The sequence below is a fragment of the Artemia sp. Qi Xiang Cuo genome, chromosome 20, assembly GCF_049724085.1.
Source record: "Artemia sp. Qi Xiang Cuo chromosome 20, ASM4972408v1, whole genome shotgun sequence".
In the NCBI taxonomy this organism is placed as follows: domain Eukaryota; kingdom Metazoa; phylum Arthropoda; class Branchiopoda; order Anostraca; family Artemiidae; genus Artemia; species Artemia sp. Qi Xiang Cuo.
In genome coordinates, this window is record NC_142813.1 from 52,738,776 (window position 1) to 52,758,012 (window position 19,237).

Genomic DNA, 19,237 nt, shown 5'->3' on the forward strand with positions numbered 1-19,237 from the left:
GTTAATTATTCAGGTGGTGGGACAAAAACTGCTTTTTCTTCCAACGAATTATCATTTATAACACTTGTAAATTTCCGTTTTATGGGCCTACCTCTAAATAAATTTGAATGTCACCATAATCATAGGTTAGAATCATGATTGCGGTAGCTGCTGCATCCCAGTAAGAGGCGAACCGAATCAGTGTCAGATGGCAATTTTTTCTCATTCGGCAGTTTTTTTCAAAATACATTTTTTTTTTTTTTACTTTTGGTTACTATGGGCTGAGTTTGCTTCGCTTTTAACTAAGTGGCAGCTACAGCAGCAACCATGGTTTTGTTGGCAATCCAGAATGTTTTTTTTTTCATTATTTATTCTAGCTGCAGAACTCATCGCGCTTCATTTTTGCATACCAATTTTTTTTTTTATAACATTTAGTCTTAAAATAATAGAGGAGATGAAAAATTTAATTGTTCCACAATTGTATGGGATAATTTGTTATATATTATAACATGTTAAACACCACAAACTGAATGGTACATTTATAGTACAAGTTACCACAGCACAGTGGAGAAAGGACTCTCCTTCGGCGCTGAAGGATTCGAATTCAATGCACTCCGTGGTAATACTTCAGTATTCAGTTTCTTCAGTATCAGGTGTGGTTTTGCTGAACGTAATATCTGCTGCATCTGTCTGACTTGACACTGTCTGAATTGGAGAGACTTGGTGTATGCTTTCTTAGAAAACATCTACTATTTTAGGAACCACTGTGACTCTAGAGACCAATGCAAGACCTCTGTTAAAAGTGTGTACTTTAAAATGTAGATGTATATGCATTATATATATATTAAATTAAAGCGTATGATTTTTTTAGCTGAAAGGATACAATGTGATATTACACTTTAACATAATTATTGTTTTATTCTTTAAATTTAAGTCATGAGGTGGCAAATCAGCAACTTAAATAGACTTAAGAAATTAAGGCATGTATTTAATTCATCCTCCCTGTTTATTCTTCTATACTATCTTACATTTTATACGATTTTTCTTCTCCTGGATATCGTATGGCTGCTGGCTGTTGCTTCTCTCCTAACTGAAGATCTCATTTACAATTCGACGTGATCCTTGCTGTTGCTTGTCTTTTAACAGTAGACTTTGAAATCTATCGTTTTAACCAGATTTCGTTGTCCATCAATTTCATTTGTGTTGTCACAGCTTGTTGTCACATCTCTCGTAACAGCAGATCCCGCTGTGCTTCATTTTTGCTCATCTTTACTTCAGACATTTTTTCTGTGCCTTTTGCTTCAGCAACTTAGACAAAGGATATTTTTTATAATTTTGCATGACGTCAAAGAAAACAACAAAACTCACCAACAACCAGACAGGTTCTATTTGTATATACCTATTGAAATATCTAAAAGCTAAATCACCAAGTTATCGTGGAATTCTTCAATTTTAAGTCATAGAGTGGCAAATCAGCAATTTCAATTGAATTAAGAAATTCCTATTTTAAAATATTTTTGTCCATCCCGCTGCAACTACGATACTTGTCAGAAAGTCACTGATACAAGACAAAAAAAAAGAATAAATTTGACAAAAATATAGCCAAAGCTTGTCTTTGTTAGACAGCTGAAGCCTGTCTATCCAAAAAAAGGTCTTTCAAGGCAAAAATTTCTTTTTCTTGCCAAAAAACTACCCACACACACACGCACAAAAAAATCCCAAAATTTATTTGTCACCAAAGGAAGTTCTAAGGAGAACAGAGGGAGCACTTACCCCAGGTGCAAAAATTTTAGAGACCTAAAATTTCAAACAAATATTCTAACATTTATAATCATTTTATAATTTTTAATTTTAATTTTTATTAAAATAAAGTGGAGGGCGCGGTTGGCAGTAAGAATAAGAATAAGAAATTGAATCCGAAATTTTTATTTTTCCTATGTCTTTTCCATATAAAGTAAGAAAAGTCAAATTTAAATAAATGAATATTTTGTTAAAATTTAGCCTTGAAAATTTTTGGGACACAGGAGGGGGGTTAATCAAGATTTTTCCCCATGCACAGGAGAGACCAGAACCACAACTGTTTGTCACTAGGGCATCTAAGAATCGAATGCTGATTCCTTCAACTGAATTATTTGCATTATTCAGGATAAATACGTTCTAAGACCACACTGGGTATACATGACGTATGAGGCAAGAAAGAAAGAAATAAATCGTTTTTTGATTAAAAAATATATAAATAGAGATTTTGCAATAAATAGACATACAGAAGATATTTCCATAAGCCCAATTTATAGTAAATTAATATTAGAAAAGGGCTCATTTGATAGGAAATTCAAAGGGCTAGTGCCCTTTTTAATAGTCAAAAGTGATTTGAGGGCAACTAACCGCCCTCTCACGCCCACCTTTTCCCCAAACACATCCAATCAAAATTTTGTTTATATCCAGCTTTTTCAATCATCTACCACTAAAAACCAACAGAAAAATTCCAAGATACGAAAACTTCTCGTTAATATCTAGCGTAAATTTGATTTTATTTCTTCGGCTTTAAAGCAAGATTCTAAGTCTGAAGATTTTACTTCGGCCCTTTCAGAACATATTTTCAATTTTGCCCCCAAAGTTATGTTTCCTCTTGGCCAAAAGACCTTTAGCTGTGAGCTTCAAAAGAATCAAAGACGTTGTTTTATTCCATTTCTTAATAAAACCCTCGACGAGAACAGATCACTCAGACCGAAAACAGATCTTAACAGACCAGAGCCGTAATCTGGAAATATGGATCTAAAGTGTGATTCAATAAAAAAAAAACAAGTTTTTTTAACTGATAGTAATGAGCGACGTTAAAACTTAAAACGAACAAAAACTATTCCGCATAGGAAAGGGGCTCTCCCCTCCTCAACGCCTCGCGCGTTACGCTAAAGTTTGACTTCCCCCAACTCTATTTTTAAACAGTAAAAAACTTTAGCGTAAAGAGCGAGGCGTTGAGGAGGGGACAGCCTTTTGCATATACGGAATAATTTCTGCTCGTTTTAAGTTTTAACGTCGCTCCTTACTTTCAGTAAAAAAAAAAACTTGTTTTTTTTTATTCAATTTATAAAAAGAAGTGCGACATTTATCTGATAATTAGATCCAGGGGTCCAACACCTTCCAAATCCTTCCACCTACATATGATTAATGGCCACCCACGTGCTATACTGGTCGGCATCGAAAAAAACACAAAACAGCAACTTCAAAATCTCCAATAATATTTTAATCTTCACCTCTGGCCAATGTCCACTGCAGCTACAGAACAGCTTGTCTACAGGCTCTACTCCTATCCAACATGTCTCGAATGTTGAACGATTGCGATGATGAGTTGTATAGCCATCGGAACCTGGTTTTGGGTTTTGAAGAAGGGAATCCACGTGATTGGTGAAAAAAAAAATCGTGCTAATATAGTCATATAATTCTTGTGCCTTACCCGAGGGGGATTAATGTACCAACCAAATCACCAGAAAAATAAAAGAAACCAAAAGGGGACTACCAGAAACCAGGGGACTACCATCTCTTGGGTAATGGGTCATCTCTTATTGAGAGCTTATAACGCGATTTAATAAAGGATTCTCTCGCTCTCTCAAATGTTCACTTGAAAGAAACAAAAAATGGAGCCCTGGTATATGAGACGATATCAGGGGTCATGATTTAAGGAAACTTCTATCACAGAAATTTCGAGAAATTTCTATCACAAGCCCTGAAGGGCCGAATTCGAATTTCGAAGTCCACAAAAAAAACAAACAAGCAAAAAAATCATAACAAAAGCACAACAACTAAAAAATTGGCGACCAATGCAAAAAAAAAATAAAAATAAATAAATAAATAGATATTTGAATGTTATATTATTGCTATGTCACTTATATTAAAAACAGCAAAATTGCAACTATTTAAAAAAATAAAAACTGATAAAACTGAAAAAATAAATAATACATACATTGACCAATGTTTAAAAAACAAAGTGAAAATAGAATAGGGGAAAAAAAAAGAGTATAAAGAAAAACGAGCTGTTTCTTTTATTATATAAGAGAAAAGACAAAATTTATGTACAAATTAACCACTATTTATTATGTCAGTAAAAAAAGGGATAAAAGATTTCTTATACCACAAGGTAGTACAAAGAATGTGAGATATGGTGGGGATAGGCTGAGACACAGTTTGTGGAGGACGATTTCTATCAGGTACATGGTAATCAGGGAAAAGGGACGCAGTACGGGGGTTCAAAAGTGCCAACTTACCAAAACGGAGGCACAAATTATTTCTTCGTCTCTCGAGGGTCTCTAGGTTTGAAATATTTACCAAATGCAAATATGGTATCATGCCCTCTTTAAAAATAATTCTTAGAGCTCTCTTTTGGACATTTTCAATTTTTCGTGTTGCTTCATTAGAGAGGCCAGGGTGCCACACAGGACAAGCGTACTCTAATATGGGACGCACAAAAGAAATGTATACTTGTAGTAAATGTGATTCGGGGCAACTGAATTTATTTAAAAGTTTAAGGAGGGAAAGCGAGGAGTTTGCTTATCGTAGGATATTATTTATATGGGCATCCCATTTCAAATTAGAAGTAATTGTAACACCAAGGAGTTTAAGAGATGTGACAGAGGTTTCAGGAGGTATAGGAGCAAGAAAAAGGGGAGGGGATTTAAGGAAACCTACTGAAACTATTGCGGATTTAGAAGGGTTAACAGTCATGTCAAGGGAAGAGGCCTGACAGGCAATATCTTGGAGTATACCCATTGGGTTGCTAAAGATGTTTTTATGACATATCTCTAAAACTGTCAAGTCATCGACAAATTTCCATCTATTGTCATAAAGGGTTGAAAGGCTATTAATCATAAGTGAAAAAGGAGAGGGCCTAGAATAGTCCCCTGAGGAATGCCATTAAATATGGGGGGATGATCTGATAAACAATTTAGATATTTAGCTGCTTGAGATCTATTAGAAAGAAAAGAGGTAACGAGCTTAACAAGGAAATTTTCAATGTGGAATTCATTTATAAGTTTATCTATGAGTAAATTGTGGTTAATCAAATCGAAAGCTTTTTGAAGATCAATAGAAATCAGATTAAGCCAAGTGTTAGGTTTTTCGAGTAATTTACCCATGGTATCAACAAGATGGATCAGGTAATGAGATGTTGACGTGGATTTGAGATTACCAAACTGTCTAAGATCAATGAGTGTGAGGACTTTCATCTTAAGCCAGTCTGCGAGAAAACTTTCATACAATTTTGAAAAAATCGAGGTGAGGTTAATAGGAAGAATGCCATCAAAGCCAGGCTTTCCATTTTTCTTTATGATTGTGGTAAAAAAGCCTTGTTTCCAATATTAAGGGAACTTTCCAGATCCGTTAATTCCACTAAACAGGGTGGATAGGGGTTTGAGAGGTAACCGCTGAAAGCTTTAATCGGAGAAACAAGAAAATCTAAAGAAAAAATGCTTGATCGTTTTAGTTTTTAAATTTTTTTTACAACATCAAGTGGAGAAATATGTGGGAGTGAAAAAGGAACAGGAATATCTGGAAATTCGTAAGATAGTGCTGGGAGACTCTGGACAATAGAAGCCAGAAACTTATTGAGGTTATTAGCTGTGGTCTTTGGAGGCTCATTTATATTAAAATTTAGTTATTTTTGACTCTTGCTGGTAAGTTTTTTTATTTCAGAGTACCAGTTCTTTGGTTTATCATGGCACAAGTATTTATTTTTATTTTTATAATAGGCTCGGGCAGCTTTTCTAATTTGACTTTTTAAATCCTTTCTTAACTTATTTGCTTCAGCTAAATTACCCCTCTTAAATAAGCTTATTTTCGTGCGGATTAATATTTTTATGTGATTATTTATGTGAGGTTTATCACTGGAGCACTTTCTGATTTTTTTTTTCTGGGAAACATAATGAGTAGGAATCAATTAGTTTTTTTGTGAAAAATCAAAATTTTGTCATCAAGGTTATTAGAATTATAAAGGTCTGACCAACTTCACTGGTCAGCCATGATCCAAAAGAAAAAAGGCCTGTGTCACTGAGGGGACGGCAAACCCCAATGGAGGTAGTAAAGGAATGTTCAATGGCTGAGGAAGGAGAAGAAAGAAGACAATAGTGGTAACTGCCTCCTAGTGGTGGCAGTGCTTGCGGGGAGTTGTAATACTTACTCATGTTTGAACAAATAACATCCAGAGAGGTGTTACATTTTGTTGTAGATATTTTAACCAGTTGTTTAATATTAAGAGAGGTGCAGATAGAGTCTATCCTCAGGTCATTCGCATCGCCAAGTAAGCAAATACCAGCGTTCGGATACTTTGATAACACAAAGTCAGAACTTATAAGAAATTGTTGTATAAATTTGCGTTTCTGGTCAACACTTTGGTTAGGGGAATGATAAAAGACGGCGGTTACAATTAAATTGAAAGGGCGGGGAAGTAGTTTCGGTCGAAGGCTCAGCCATAGAATTTCATCATAATCTGATAAGTTGGGGGTGGGGATGAGTTTAGGTTGGAGGTTATCTCGGACAAAAAATAATATACCACCCCCTTTTTTCCCGAGAGGGTGATCGGGAGGGCGAAGTTTTATAAACTGAGTATAATTGCTAATTTTTAGGAAATCTGGGTTCTGGGACTGAACCTCTGTCACAGCAATAATATTAATTTTACGAATTTCAGAGAGACCCTCGAGTTCTTTAATTTTATCGAAATTCAGGCTCTCAGCATTTGTATGCATGAAAGTTTGAAATTTATACCTATTTCGGTAGTGGGATTTTTTTTCAATTTAGGATGGAGTTAGGTGGGGTTGAACTTTATGAGAAGGATGAGGTGGGTCAGGGTGTGGTTTTGAGGCACTATTGAAAGGCAGGAATGGACTGGGCTTGAGAGAAAAGGAGGACAGCGGACAAATTATGGGAATATTATTAAGTTGGGATGGAACTACGGTGGAATTCGTCTGACTATTTGAAGTTTTAGAAACTCTGCATGGATGTGTTACCTGTGGATCGTTCTGCCTGCTTACTCTCAAACCAGAGTCATACTGGTAGGGTAGCCAGGGGGGTAAAGTGCAAGGGAAGGGAGAAAGGTTTCCTGGTGATCTGGGAATAAGTCAAATTGGGAGTGTTCTTTATATTGGGGTTGGAGGGGGCAAGATGATGCTGAGGGAGGGAAGTACGGTGGAGGGTGTCTGAGAGGGGAGCCAGCTGGTAACCGGCTGGTAACTTTTTGGACGTACGGAGACAAAAGGAGTCGAAAGGAATTGGATTTTTGGGAGGAATGTGAGTGAGGGGGGGGGGGGGGTTGGGGGCTGATCCAAATTGAGTAAAGGGATTGTGGGGGTTGGACTGACTGGGCCCGTGTAAGTAATTTGGGCGGAGGATTGTTTCGAGGGATGGATTCCTGTGGAATACTGCTCTGTAACGGGTATGCAGGGGGATAAGACTGAAAGTCGAATGGAACACGAACAAGGGGAGGGGGGGGGGGGTCGCGAAAAATTTAGGCGTCGCTCAAAAAAACGTTGGGTTTTTAAACCTTCGCTCCAATACAGGAGAGGCATGAGCAAAAGTACACGAATTATCAAAACAAGATAAAACCGAACAAAGATCAACATGGTCAAAAATACACTTATGAGACGCACAAACTCCCGAAATAAACTGGCTACAAATATGCAGAAACTTGCATTGTTTGCAGAACTTGCAGAAACCACTATTAAAATGCTTGCAGATTACATTTTCCTTTCTGCTTATTTTTGTATTTATTTCACTTTTATCCTTCACTTTACTAATTTTTTCAAAGATAATAAAAATGTCAACTTGGCAGAGGTCCTTGTCGAAATATCTGCTTATTATTGGTTCATATTTTTCCACTGGCTGACACTACCCTCGTTTTTCTTGCCTATTTGATTTTATTTTTCATTTATCTTTTTTTTTCTTTGTTGCTTCATACATTATTCGGGATTAGATTACAATAGCAGTGATTAGTATATTTGCAAAGAATTAGTATATTTGCAAAAAGGGAATTGAATGGCATTTTTTTTTTTACTTCTATCCAACAAAGCAACCTTACCATTGAATGGTACTACAGTTGAAGTATTTTTACAAATATAAATAGATCTGTTTTTTTTTAGTTTTGTTGATTTTTTATGTAGTTTTTTTTCAGTGTTTTTTTTTTAGTTTTGTGTTTTTTTAGCTTATTTTTTTAGTTCTCTACGGCTTACTCTTATTTTAGTTCTCAGTTCTTTTAGTGCATTAATTATTAAATTATATATTTGTATTGTATTACTATAATTTGAATTGGGAGTTCTGTTTATTGTTCTTTATTATTTTTTCCATGAATTTAAGCATTCATAATTTCATTATTCATATTCCAGGTATTGGAGATTTAACTTCTTGTTCACAGAAGATTTGCTAATACCAAGTTCATCTAGCATTAATTTCAGCCGCTTATTTTTTCCGGGGAATTTTCTAACTAGCTGAAAAATTATATAATACAAAATTTATTAGCTCAAAGTAGTACTAGCTATATCTCGGTATTAGTAAAGTCGCATTCTAATGGGCCTTTAAATGTATCCTAATAGAATAGTATTCTTTGTTCCTATGCTTTCTTCTTCTTTCTGGTAATCCATTTTCTGGTATCTATGAATTATTTCCCCAGACAAAAATACTATAAGCATTACCATATTTAAGAATAGATCGCTTCAGGAGATTCTTCAGTAGGGCGGGGGGATCCGTCTATAAATAGTGGCTTATATATATTATATATACAGTGGCTTAAAATACTTATAATATATGCCTTGGGAAGGCATGGGGGTTTTGAGCCCTACTCATATTAATTTCTGCTCATTTTGTGTATAGCTCGGTTATTTATTGTAATTTCTGTTCGTTTTGGCCTTCATTTATTTATCGATGCTGATTTGTGGTAGTTTCACGCTTGGTAGATTATTTGATTTAATTTTTGCTCATTTTTGGTTTAACGGAGTTCTTTATTTTTCTTTGAATAACTTATTTTGCGGAAAAAGTTTTTTTTAAATAATATTATATATATAGTGGCTTATACATAAATTATAAATATAGTGACTTATATGTATTACATATATAGTGGCTTATATATATTAAATATATAATGGCTTATACATATTATATATATAGTAGCTTATATATATTATATATATAGTGGCTTATATATATTATATATATAGTGGCTTATATATATTAAATATATAATGGCTTATACATATTATATATATAGTGGCTTATATATATTATATATATAGTGGCTTATATATATTAAATATATAATGGCTTATACATATTATATATATAGTAGCTTATATATTATATATATATATAGTGGCTTATATATATTATATATATAGTGGCTTATATATATATTATATATATAATGGCTTTCTCATTTACAAACTCCCTCCTTATGAAAAATCCTTGGATGTTAAGGCCAAATTGTGGCCTTAATGTAGATCAGATAAGAGATTACCAAGCTGCAATATTTGTGTTTCAGTGTAAGAATGGCTTAACCCCTGTTGTTTTTAAGAATTTTTACCAAATTAATAGTGACCTGCATAGTTATGGAATTAGGCAAAGTGATAATATAGTTGTTGATTTGCGTACCAGGTCTTGATTTTTAATGAAACATCTGGGTTCATCTGTATGGAATGTGCCACCAGTGAGCATTAGGGCGGCGGAACACGTACTTCAGTTTAAGAAGAATTTCAATTTTTTTTTTTTGGGGGGGGGGGAATCTGTTGAATTTTATTATGGCTGGTAGATGGGGTAGGAGAGGAAGAGAAGCAAGTAAGGGTGGGCTGCGGCTAAGGTGGGTTGGAAGGGCGGGGTGGGGGAGGGGCAGTTGAGTATTGAAGAGTGGTGGAGAGTGGATTTGTTAATATTATTCTTCTTTTATATTTTTATTTATCAATTATTATTTTTAATTCAGCTATTTATTTATTTATCTATTATATTATATTATCGTATTTATTTATATATATATATATAGGCTATAGTTTATTTATTTTTGGTTTATTTGTAATAGTTTTAATTAAATAGTTGAGGTTTAAATAAATAGTCGAGTTAATAGGTAAGTACTTACTAGGAATTTCGCGCGACAGCAAACCCTCATAGGCTTTTGTTTCAACACGAAAGTGTTGTTTAATTTATTTACCTGTGAATGTGTATTAATAAACTTATGAACTTAACTTAAACTTATAAAAGCACTCCCCCCCCCCATCAATTAAAGTCTCTGATTTCTACCTGAATTTAGTTAATAATCTGGTCATTTTCCAACCTCTTATTTCCAAGACTTTAATTCTTTTTGATGGGCTATGCTTATTTGTATATCTATTATCTTTTTCTTTTTTTTTTACTATTAGCTAGCAGCATATCCTTACTAGTAAGTGTTTCACACAAAACAGAAGAGTGCTAGCATTGTCAACTGGGAAGCCTACAATTCATAAGACAAGAAGAGAAAAAAATACTCAACGATTAAGTTGTCATTTGGGGAAGGGGTGTGGAGGGTTCAAGCATCTAGATATCTATAGAGGACTTACAAATACCTATTTTTATATTCACTTTATGTTAGCCATTGAAAGGCAATGTTTGTTTTGGTGTATTTATACTCAAATAAGTTTTACTAAAGTAAATGAAGCAAAAAAGAATAAGCAAAGAGAATAATGAAAGTAAAGGAAAATAACTAACCGGCGTTTCAATTTCGCCTGAAATGTGCTGAGCTTCTGCTTGCAGTTCAATAGGAGGACTATCTTCAACAATTCGTTGAATTGACATTTGAATAAATTCATCAAATGAGTCGAGCTGCTGTCGAACCAGCCCTAAAATGGGAAAAACAATGACTATTTATATTGATATTATATTTATAAAAATACATGGCCTAAATAAGGTTTTTGATATCTTTAACCCCCTTCCAACAAAAAATCCTTGGATACAAACTCCCATAAATTAAAAAATTCCATAATTTATTTACTATTTTCTAAATCTAAATTAAGTTCTTTTAAAAATTTATCTATTTAAATATTTTTTACCTTTAGACAAAAGGCAAAAAAAGGTAAAGGTTAAAAAAAAAATCCTGCAATTACCCAGTGTTTCAATAAATAAGGAGATAACAGTAAATGTAAACTCAAAAAGCTTAATAAAATGAACTCAAATCAAATAATTTTTTTCATACTCAGTATCTTTTCAAAAATTATTCTATAAGTAAATTGTTACAAGGAGATAACAGTAAATGTAAACTCAAAAAGCTTAATAAAATGAACTCAAATCAAATAATTTTTTTCATACTCAGTATCTTTTCAAAAATTATTCTATAAGTAAATTGTTATAAGAACATTTAATACAAGAAAATGTATCTTTTTTATGACTTGCTTGGCAAAACTAGAATTTTGAAAATATATTAATTTTTAAAATATGTTGGAAGGATTTCAAACCTCAAACTTCCCTCTTAGGGAATTTTTCTTTCAAATTAGATAAGATAATTGAAAACTGGACAATACAAATGCTATTACCAGATCATTTTTTATTTGTTTTTGCCCCCCCCCCCCCACACACACACACATATCATCTTTGTGATCAGCATGTAGAGAGAAGAAACTTCATCTTACAGTTACATTAATTTAAAAACTTTCCCAAAAAAAAAAACAATTTTTCAAGGGAAGTATAAAGCCACATTAAAACCAAGACAAGAAGAAATAAAGTCATATAATAACTCACTAATAAACCTATAGAAAGAACAAAAAAACAGAAAAAACAGAAAAACAGAAAAGAACAAAACTAAAATGAATAAGAAAATAAAAAATAGATAAACAAGCAAATGAAAAAAAAATTAAATTACAATTAATTAACCAGAAAAGAACAGAAACTAAAATGAATAAGCACATCAAATACAAGGATAACATTTATAATTTATCACTTATTTATCAATAACATTTATCTAAATATGGATAAATGAGTCCTTAAACAAGAAGAAATTAACACAAATAGGAGCAGGGTTACTGCCCCCTAAACCTTCTAAAGGTCAGAGCAGCATTTGTCCTTTACCAAAAATAAATACATTTTAAGCGTTTCTCTTTTACAATTATATAAAAAAAAATTACAAAATTTCTGAGATTTCGTTGAGCAGCTTTTTTAAGTTTTACTAGCATTATTAATTTATTTTGAAGCACCAGGGACTATTCTAATTTATTTTAGCATAAATAGTAAAAAATGTATTTTTACCAAAAAATGATGGTCACTTTAGAAAAAAAAGCTTATTATATTACACTACTATACAATAAAATAAATACCTTTTTCATCAAAATAGGCATTAATGACAATCCAGCAAGCTTCCTGCCATAGTTCAGCTGAAATCTCATCACTGTCATCTTCTTCATACATGGGGTCCACTAAAATAAAGATTGCATTACAATTGAATTACATAAAATCAATATGAGAAAAAAAGAAGGTTTGGGATCAAACTCAAGTGAGGGGCAGGGCTCAAATTGAATCAAGGATAAATTTGGATAAAGGATCACCTCCTTTATCTTGATCACCTCCTTATCACAAGTTGAACTCCAGATCACCTCCACCGAATATTTACATCTTTTAATCACCCAATTCTGGAATATGCAGCTCCTGTATGCATTTTGGACTGACGACTGAGCAAAGCGCCAGGATCGAAAAAGCTCAGAAAAGAGCTCTAATGATAGTATCAAAGCAGGCAGAAATGTCATATGAAGAGCTGCTGACAAAGTTTAAAATGCAAATTCTGAAAAAAAGAAGAGAGAAACTCTGCGTGGATTTCAGAAGAAAATCTCTGATCCACCCAATCAACAAAACCCTTTTCCCACCCCACTCCACAACAAAACGACTCCCGCACAGGGTTGCAGTGCCTGTTGAGAAACTTCAGCCAGTACGCTGTACCCATCAGCGGTTAGCGAAAAGTTTCATACCTGATTTCGTAAATATGTACAATGAAAATCAGGATGACTGATTATTGTTTCGTTTTTATATTCAATTTTCAATGTGACTATGCTTGTCTAATGTGACAAATACTTTTTAATGAGACTATAACAAATAAATTTTGCATCGCCCTGAATACTTTTTCGAAAAAAAAATTTTATATATATATCTATGAACTAGGACTCCTCAGAGGGAGACATGAAGGAACAAAAAAAGACATTTTTATGATGCAATATGTTCTTGTATGTACTGCAGGAAAATAGGAGATTTAATAACATCTTTTAAGCTGCTGGCAAGTCACCTATTGCGTCATATCTTCTCCCTATCCCTCTCAACAATCACAAGAGGAGAAACCAGGAAGCTGCATGTCCCCCATTGCACAAGGTTAGAGCATCAACATTTCTTCTTGGTCCATTTTGTCCCACTCAGGAACAGCATGTCTGAAGCCACTGGCCAGTGTCTAACCCTAGAAGTCTTCAAGAAATAGGTTGATCTAAGCTGAATCAATGCTGAATAAAAGCTGAACTGGAATGTTCATTCTGTCCCACTTTCTGTCCCACTCAGGAACAGTATTCTGAAGCCACTGGCCACTGTCTAACCATAGAAGTCTTCAAGAAAGAGGTTGATTTAAACTGAATCAATGCTGAATAGAGGCTGAACTGGGATGTCCATTCTGTCCAACTCAGAAACAGCATGTCTGAAGCTACTGGCCAGTGTCTAACCCTAGAAGTCTTCAAGAAAGAGGTTGATCTAAACTGAATCAATGCTGAATAGAGGCTGAACTGAGATGTCAAATCAAAACCACAAAACAACACCAGTGAGATTTTACTACAGAAGGTTCAACACCACCTTATCTTGCTGGATATGCAATTTAAGATAATTGCTGTAATCAAGAAGCATATTGTTTTGTGTATCTTTTTTATCAGGTATTTGTATTTTTAACTTGACAATGCTATTGTCTTACAGCAAAATTGACTCATAGAATACGTTTTTCGATTTTTTGACTAAGTAATCTTTTAGAGTTGCACATTTTGGAGTTGCGCCTTACTCTTAGGCCAACATTTAGGTATAAACAACTGAAAAACATTGACTTGAGCATTTACCAGTGAGAATATTCTAGATTTGAGTTTTGGTAATATTGTGATATGGCAAACAAACAGAAACATGTTAGACCCGCAAAGGGTATGGACACGTGTTGAGCATGTGAAGATAATCTGAATGTAAGCTCTAAAGCTTTGAATTGTGATGCATGTGAGCAATGGTTGTGTGCAGATTGTCTTGAACTTTCAGAATCTCAATATGTCCTACTAACAAAGATCACTTGTTGCATGGGCTTTGAGTGGAAATGTCCTGTGTGCAAGGCCAACCCAAAAAGTAGTGTTAAAGCTTCTAAAATAGCAAAAATTTTGGACAGTAGTATAGAGCTCACTGAGCAGCTTTGATGACACAATTAAGAACCTGGTTGCAAAAATCAAAGAAGCAGTTAAGGATTCTATTTCCAGATTAAAAAAGCTGAAGTGAAGACTGAAATAGATACTAAGTTTACAAGCATTGAAGAAAGAGGGCTGTCACAGACAAGCAAGTGCTGAAAGACCTGGTTACAGCTGAGACAACTGCCCTTGGGGAAGCCCTAAGCAAACCACTTAAAAGCTGGGCAAATGCTCTAATCTTTGACCATAATACAGAAAAGAAGATTAAATATGGTGGTCCTTGGAGTTGTTACCCAAACTGATGATGCCCAGTTTGACTGTGAATACCAAGCTAACATTTATGAGCTACCAGGGTTGCATGTAACAGAGATGTAGAGGAAATTGATGCTTGCCAAAACCATGTAAATAGTACTGAGAATAGTGTAAGCATGTCAAATGTAAGCCATACATATGCAACAGATGATGGTGAGTCATTTGCCAGTGCCATATCAAGTGTTGATAGCAGAAAACCTTCAAATATTTCTACTTTCCAATCTTGTCAGTCAGAACCAATTAATACTGGTGATGCCTGTATGAGAATTAATAGATTGTTGGTGCTTTAGAAAAATGTGGATTGCATCACCACCAATATAGATGAAATAAAGGCTGTAATGTCAAATAGGCCTAATGTGAGTGTTTGGTTTAACTGCAGTTAGACCAAAGAACACTTTGGTGCCTCTTATTGATGCACAGAACCTGATCCCCAAGGTTTAAAATAGTTTCAAACCTTATGAATCCTGAAGGAAGAGGAATTGTTCTGTACATCCCATCAACCCTGAAGATAAAAGCTCTTAGATAATTTCTTAAACCACATTGGCCTGACATCACATAAAGAAAGAAAAAACGAGCAAAAATGGGGTTTTTATAGGCCAAATGAAGATACTGAAAAAACAAAGCGAATATTTCGAGAGGACAAACGCCTCTCTTCTTCAGCGCAAAACGAAACGATGTATCAATAAAAGCCAAAAAATTAAAAGAATTAAAACCAACTGTTTGTCCAATTAGTTTAATAAATTCTGTAATTGCAAAACGCATAAAAAGATTATCAGATAGTTCCACAATAAACACAAATCAAAGGGAAAATTCAGTTTATCTTGGTCTCCCGTACGTTAAAGGGATATCAGACTGGATTTACAAAAATATGAGAAAAAATAACATTTACACTAATTACAGACCAAGAAAAACCATCGAGTCCCAAATTTATCAAGGTAAAGACCCTATCCTGATAGGTGAAAACTACGGTGTCTAGAAAATTCCTTGTTCGTGTAGTCTTTGGTATATCGGAAGAACTGATCAGTGACTAACGGATAGATTAGCTCAGCACTCTAGTTCAATTAATAATACACTTAAAAAGCGGAAAAAAGCAGAAAATTTTGACTCTGCCCTTGCAGAGCATATTTTTGAAAAACCAGACCATACTATTTTGTTTAATCAAGCTGGTCTTATTTCGCATGACAAAGGTATTATCCAGCACTACAGAGAAGCTGTTGAAATTTATAAATACCAACATTTAGGTCTAGCTTTAAACAGAGATTCCGGTGATTTAAGAATAAATGAGTCATATTCGGTTTTCTCAAAAGAGAAGCCAATACTTTAGTAACCCCTGAAATAAACCTTGAACCACTTTCCCAGTCATCTAATCAAACACGTGAACAACCCCTTAGGTCTCAAAGGGTGTCTGCAAGAAATGTATTAATTAAAATCAGAAATAAAATGACATAGTTCTCCAACTTATTGAATTGCTGGTTCGTTTTGTTTTTCGAATGAATAAATTGTTTCCTTGTCTTTGTCAGTTGTTCGCTAGTATCCGTCGATGGCAGTTCATATTTTTTTGGATTTTGTGCAAATCGCGGATATTGGCTTTTATTGATACATCGTTTCGTTTGGCGCTGAAGAAGAGAGGCGTTTGTCCTCTCGAAATATTCGCTTTGTTTTTTCAGTATCTTCATTTGGCCTATAAAAACCCCATTTTTGCTCGTTTTTTCTTTCTTTATGTGATGTCAGGCCAATGTGGTTTAAGAAATTATCTAAGAGCTTTTATCTTCAGGGTTGATGGGATGTACAGAACAATTCCTCTTCCTTCAGGATTCATAAGGTTTGAAAATATTTTAAACCTTGGGGATCAGGTTCTGTGCATCAATAAGAGGCACCAAAGTGTTCTTTGGTCTAACTGCAGTTAAACCAATTTTTGCTCGTTTTTTCTTTCTTTATGTGATGTCAGGCCAATGTGGTTTAAGAAATTATCTTCGTCATGCTTATGGGGAACATTCAACCAATGTTGTCACTCCATTCATATCTCTTGTGAGAAAAAAAGCTAATTTGATTAATCAACAGTATTTTCTACATAATTGTAAAATGAACCGTATTTTACCCAAGTCAATGCGACCTTCACTTCACTTAAACACACGTAACGAACAGTAATTTACAGAGCGTATAGGGTTTGGTATTTTAAATCATTTTATTAGCAATTGCAAAAGCAAGTGCTACCGGTTAAATCAGGATATTTTCAGGCTAGAGCGAGAAATATTATGTACGCTTTCTTATGCTGATTTTCATCAAATTAAGGCTATTGCTGAAAATTCTTTTCAGCATGATTTTTGGATTTCTAGACAAAGACTTTCTGAGAAATTACACCGTTTAAAGTTGGAAAAACTCTCTAATTATCCACCTTTTGTCCCAAATGCGTATCCTGGTCCTGATGTGATAAATCTCAGCTCCAAGCCCCTTACAACAGAGGATAATCAGGTTCTGTTGAAAGGATTGAAATTTTCGATAACCCCTTCGAAAATACCTTATAGTGAAATTATCGCGAACACAGAGGGGATTTTTCATGACTCTCGTGCAGATATTTGAGCACAATTTGTTGAAACTTTGTTGGATTCGCCTTCTGTTAATAATCGAAATTTAAAAAAATTTAGTAAAAATGAACACTTGGTCTTACACGCACTACATAAAGATCATTCCAGGATTATTACAAAAGCTTATAAAGGCAATATTGTTGTTGTCTTAGATTAAGATGATTACGACGAAAAATTCAGAGAAATTTTAAGTGATTCTAACACATATGAACAATTAGCTACCGATCCCACAGAAAAATTTGTCCAGGAAGTCTGAAAAGAGCTTTCTTATCTAAAAGGAAAAGGTGAAATTACAGATCAGTTGTACAAAAGGTTTTACCCACGCGGGTGCACGTCCCCTCGCTTTTATGGTCTTCCTAAAGTTCATAAGCCCGGTAATCCACTTCGACCCATTGTTTCTTCTTTTAATTCTCCTACAGCAAAAAAGGGAAATTCTTATCAGTGATATTTTGCCCACTAATTCAGGCTCAAAAATCCTATATTAAAAATTCTGCTGATTTTGTTTCCAAGGTAAAGCAAGTTTCGGTTAAACCAAATACAAGAATTGGCAGTTTTGATGCAGCTTCAATGTATACCAATTGTGATCCTCAAAAGAACGAACTGTTTTTAGAGCAAAAACTTAATTCTAACCCATCTATATCAGAAAAATCTACTCTTTCAAATCAGACACTTCTTTCGCTTACAGCCCTTTGTAACAGAACTTCTTTTTACTTCCATTATAGAGGCATTTCTTATAGAAAGAAATATGGGCTCTCCATGGGTGCCCCCCTTTCTCCAATACAGGCTGATATTTTCATGGAAGACCTTGAAGAAAGGGCTATTTTGCAAAGTTCTTGTAAACCTGAATTTTGGGTTCGTTTTAAAGATGACATTTTTTATTTATGGGAGCATGGTGACGAGTCTCTGGGTTCTTTTCTTCACTTGCTCAACTCCTTGGATCCAAAACTGAAATTTACTCAGGAATCAGAGATAGAGAGGCGTCTTCCTTTCTTAGATGTTCTGGTGCACCGAAATGATTCATGTTTCAAGTTTAGTGTCTATAGAAAACCCACACATAATGACCGTTACTTTAGTTATTCCTCTAATAATTCTCCTGCTGTAAAAAGAGGAGTTGTCACTTCTCTAGTTGAGAGAGCATTGAAAGTTTGTTCAACACGCTTCTTGGATTCAGAGCTCGACTACCTTATAGATATTTTATTTGGGAATGTTTATCCAATTAGTTTAATAAATTCTGTAATTGCAAAACGCATAAAAAGATTATCAGATAGTTCCACAGAAAACACAAATCAAAGGGAAAATTCGGTTTATCTTGGTCTCCCATACGTTAAAGGGATTTCAGACCACATTTCAAAAAATCTAAGGAAAAATAACATTTACACTTATTATAGACCCAGAAAAACTATCAGGTCCCAAATTTATCAAGGTAAAGACCCTATCCTGATAGGTGAAAACTCTGGTATCTACAGAATTCCTTGTTCGTGTGGTCTTTGGTATATTAGAAGAACTGATCAGCGACTAATGAATAGATTAACTCAGCACTCTAGTTCAATTAATAATACACTTAAAAAGCAGAAAAAAACAGAAAATTTTTACTCTGCCCTTGCAGAGCACATTTTTGAAAAACCAGACCATACTATTTTGTTGAATCAAGCTAGTGTTATTTTGCATGATAAAGGTATTGTCCAGCACTACAGAGAAGCTGTTGAAATTTATAAATACCAACATTTATAAATTTCTATGTTTCTATGTCTTTGTCAGTTGTTTGCTAGTATCCGTCGATGGCAGTTCATATTTTTTTTGGATTTTGTGCAAATCGCGGATATTGGCGAATAACTCGCTTTTATGGTTGTTAGGTAGTTGGTTTTAATTCTTTTAATTTTTGGCTTTTATTGATACATCGTTTTGTTTCGCGCTGAAGAAGAGAGGCGTTTGTCCTCTCGAAATATTCACTTTGTTTTTTCAGTATCTTCA

At 34.3% G+C, this 19,237-nt stretch overlaps 1 protein-coding gene across 1 annotated transcript in view; it reads right to left on the bottom strand.

Moving 5' to 3' along the window:
* Polr2B (RNA polymerase II subunit RpII140) overlaps positions 1-19,237 on the bottom strand; it is a 103,136-nt gene that overhangs the window by 72,933 nt on the left and 10,966 nt on the right. Inside the window, exons 2-3 of the mRNA XM_089106315.1 lie at positions 12,285-12,383; positions 10,687-10,817 (exon numbers count right to left, since the gene is read on the bottom strand). Coding sequence (XP_088962441.1) covers positions 10,687-10,817; positions 12,285-12,383 — 230 coding nt within the window. The remainder of the gene's footprint in view (positions 1-10,686; positions 10,818-12,284; positions 12,384-19,237) is intronic.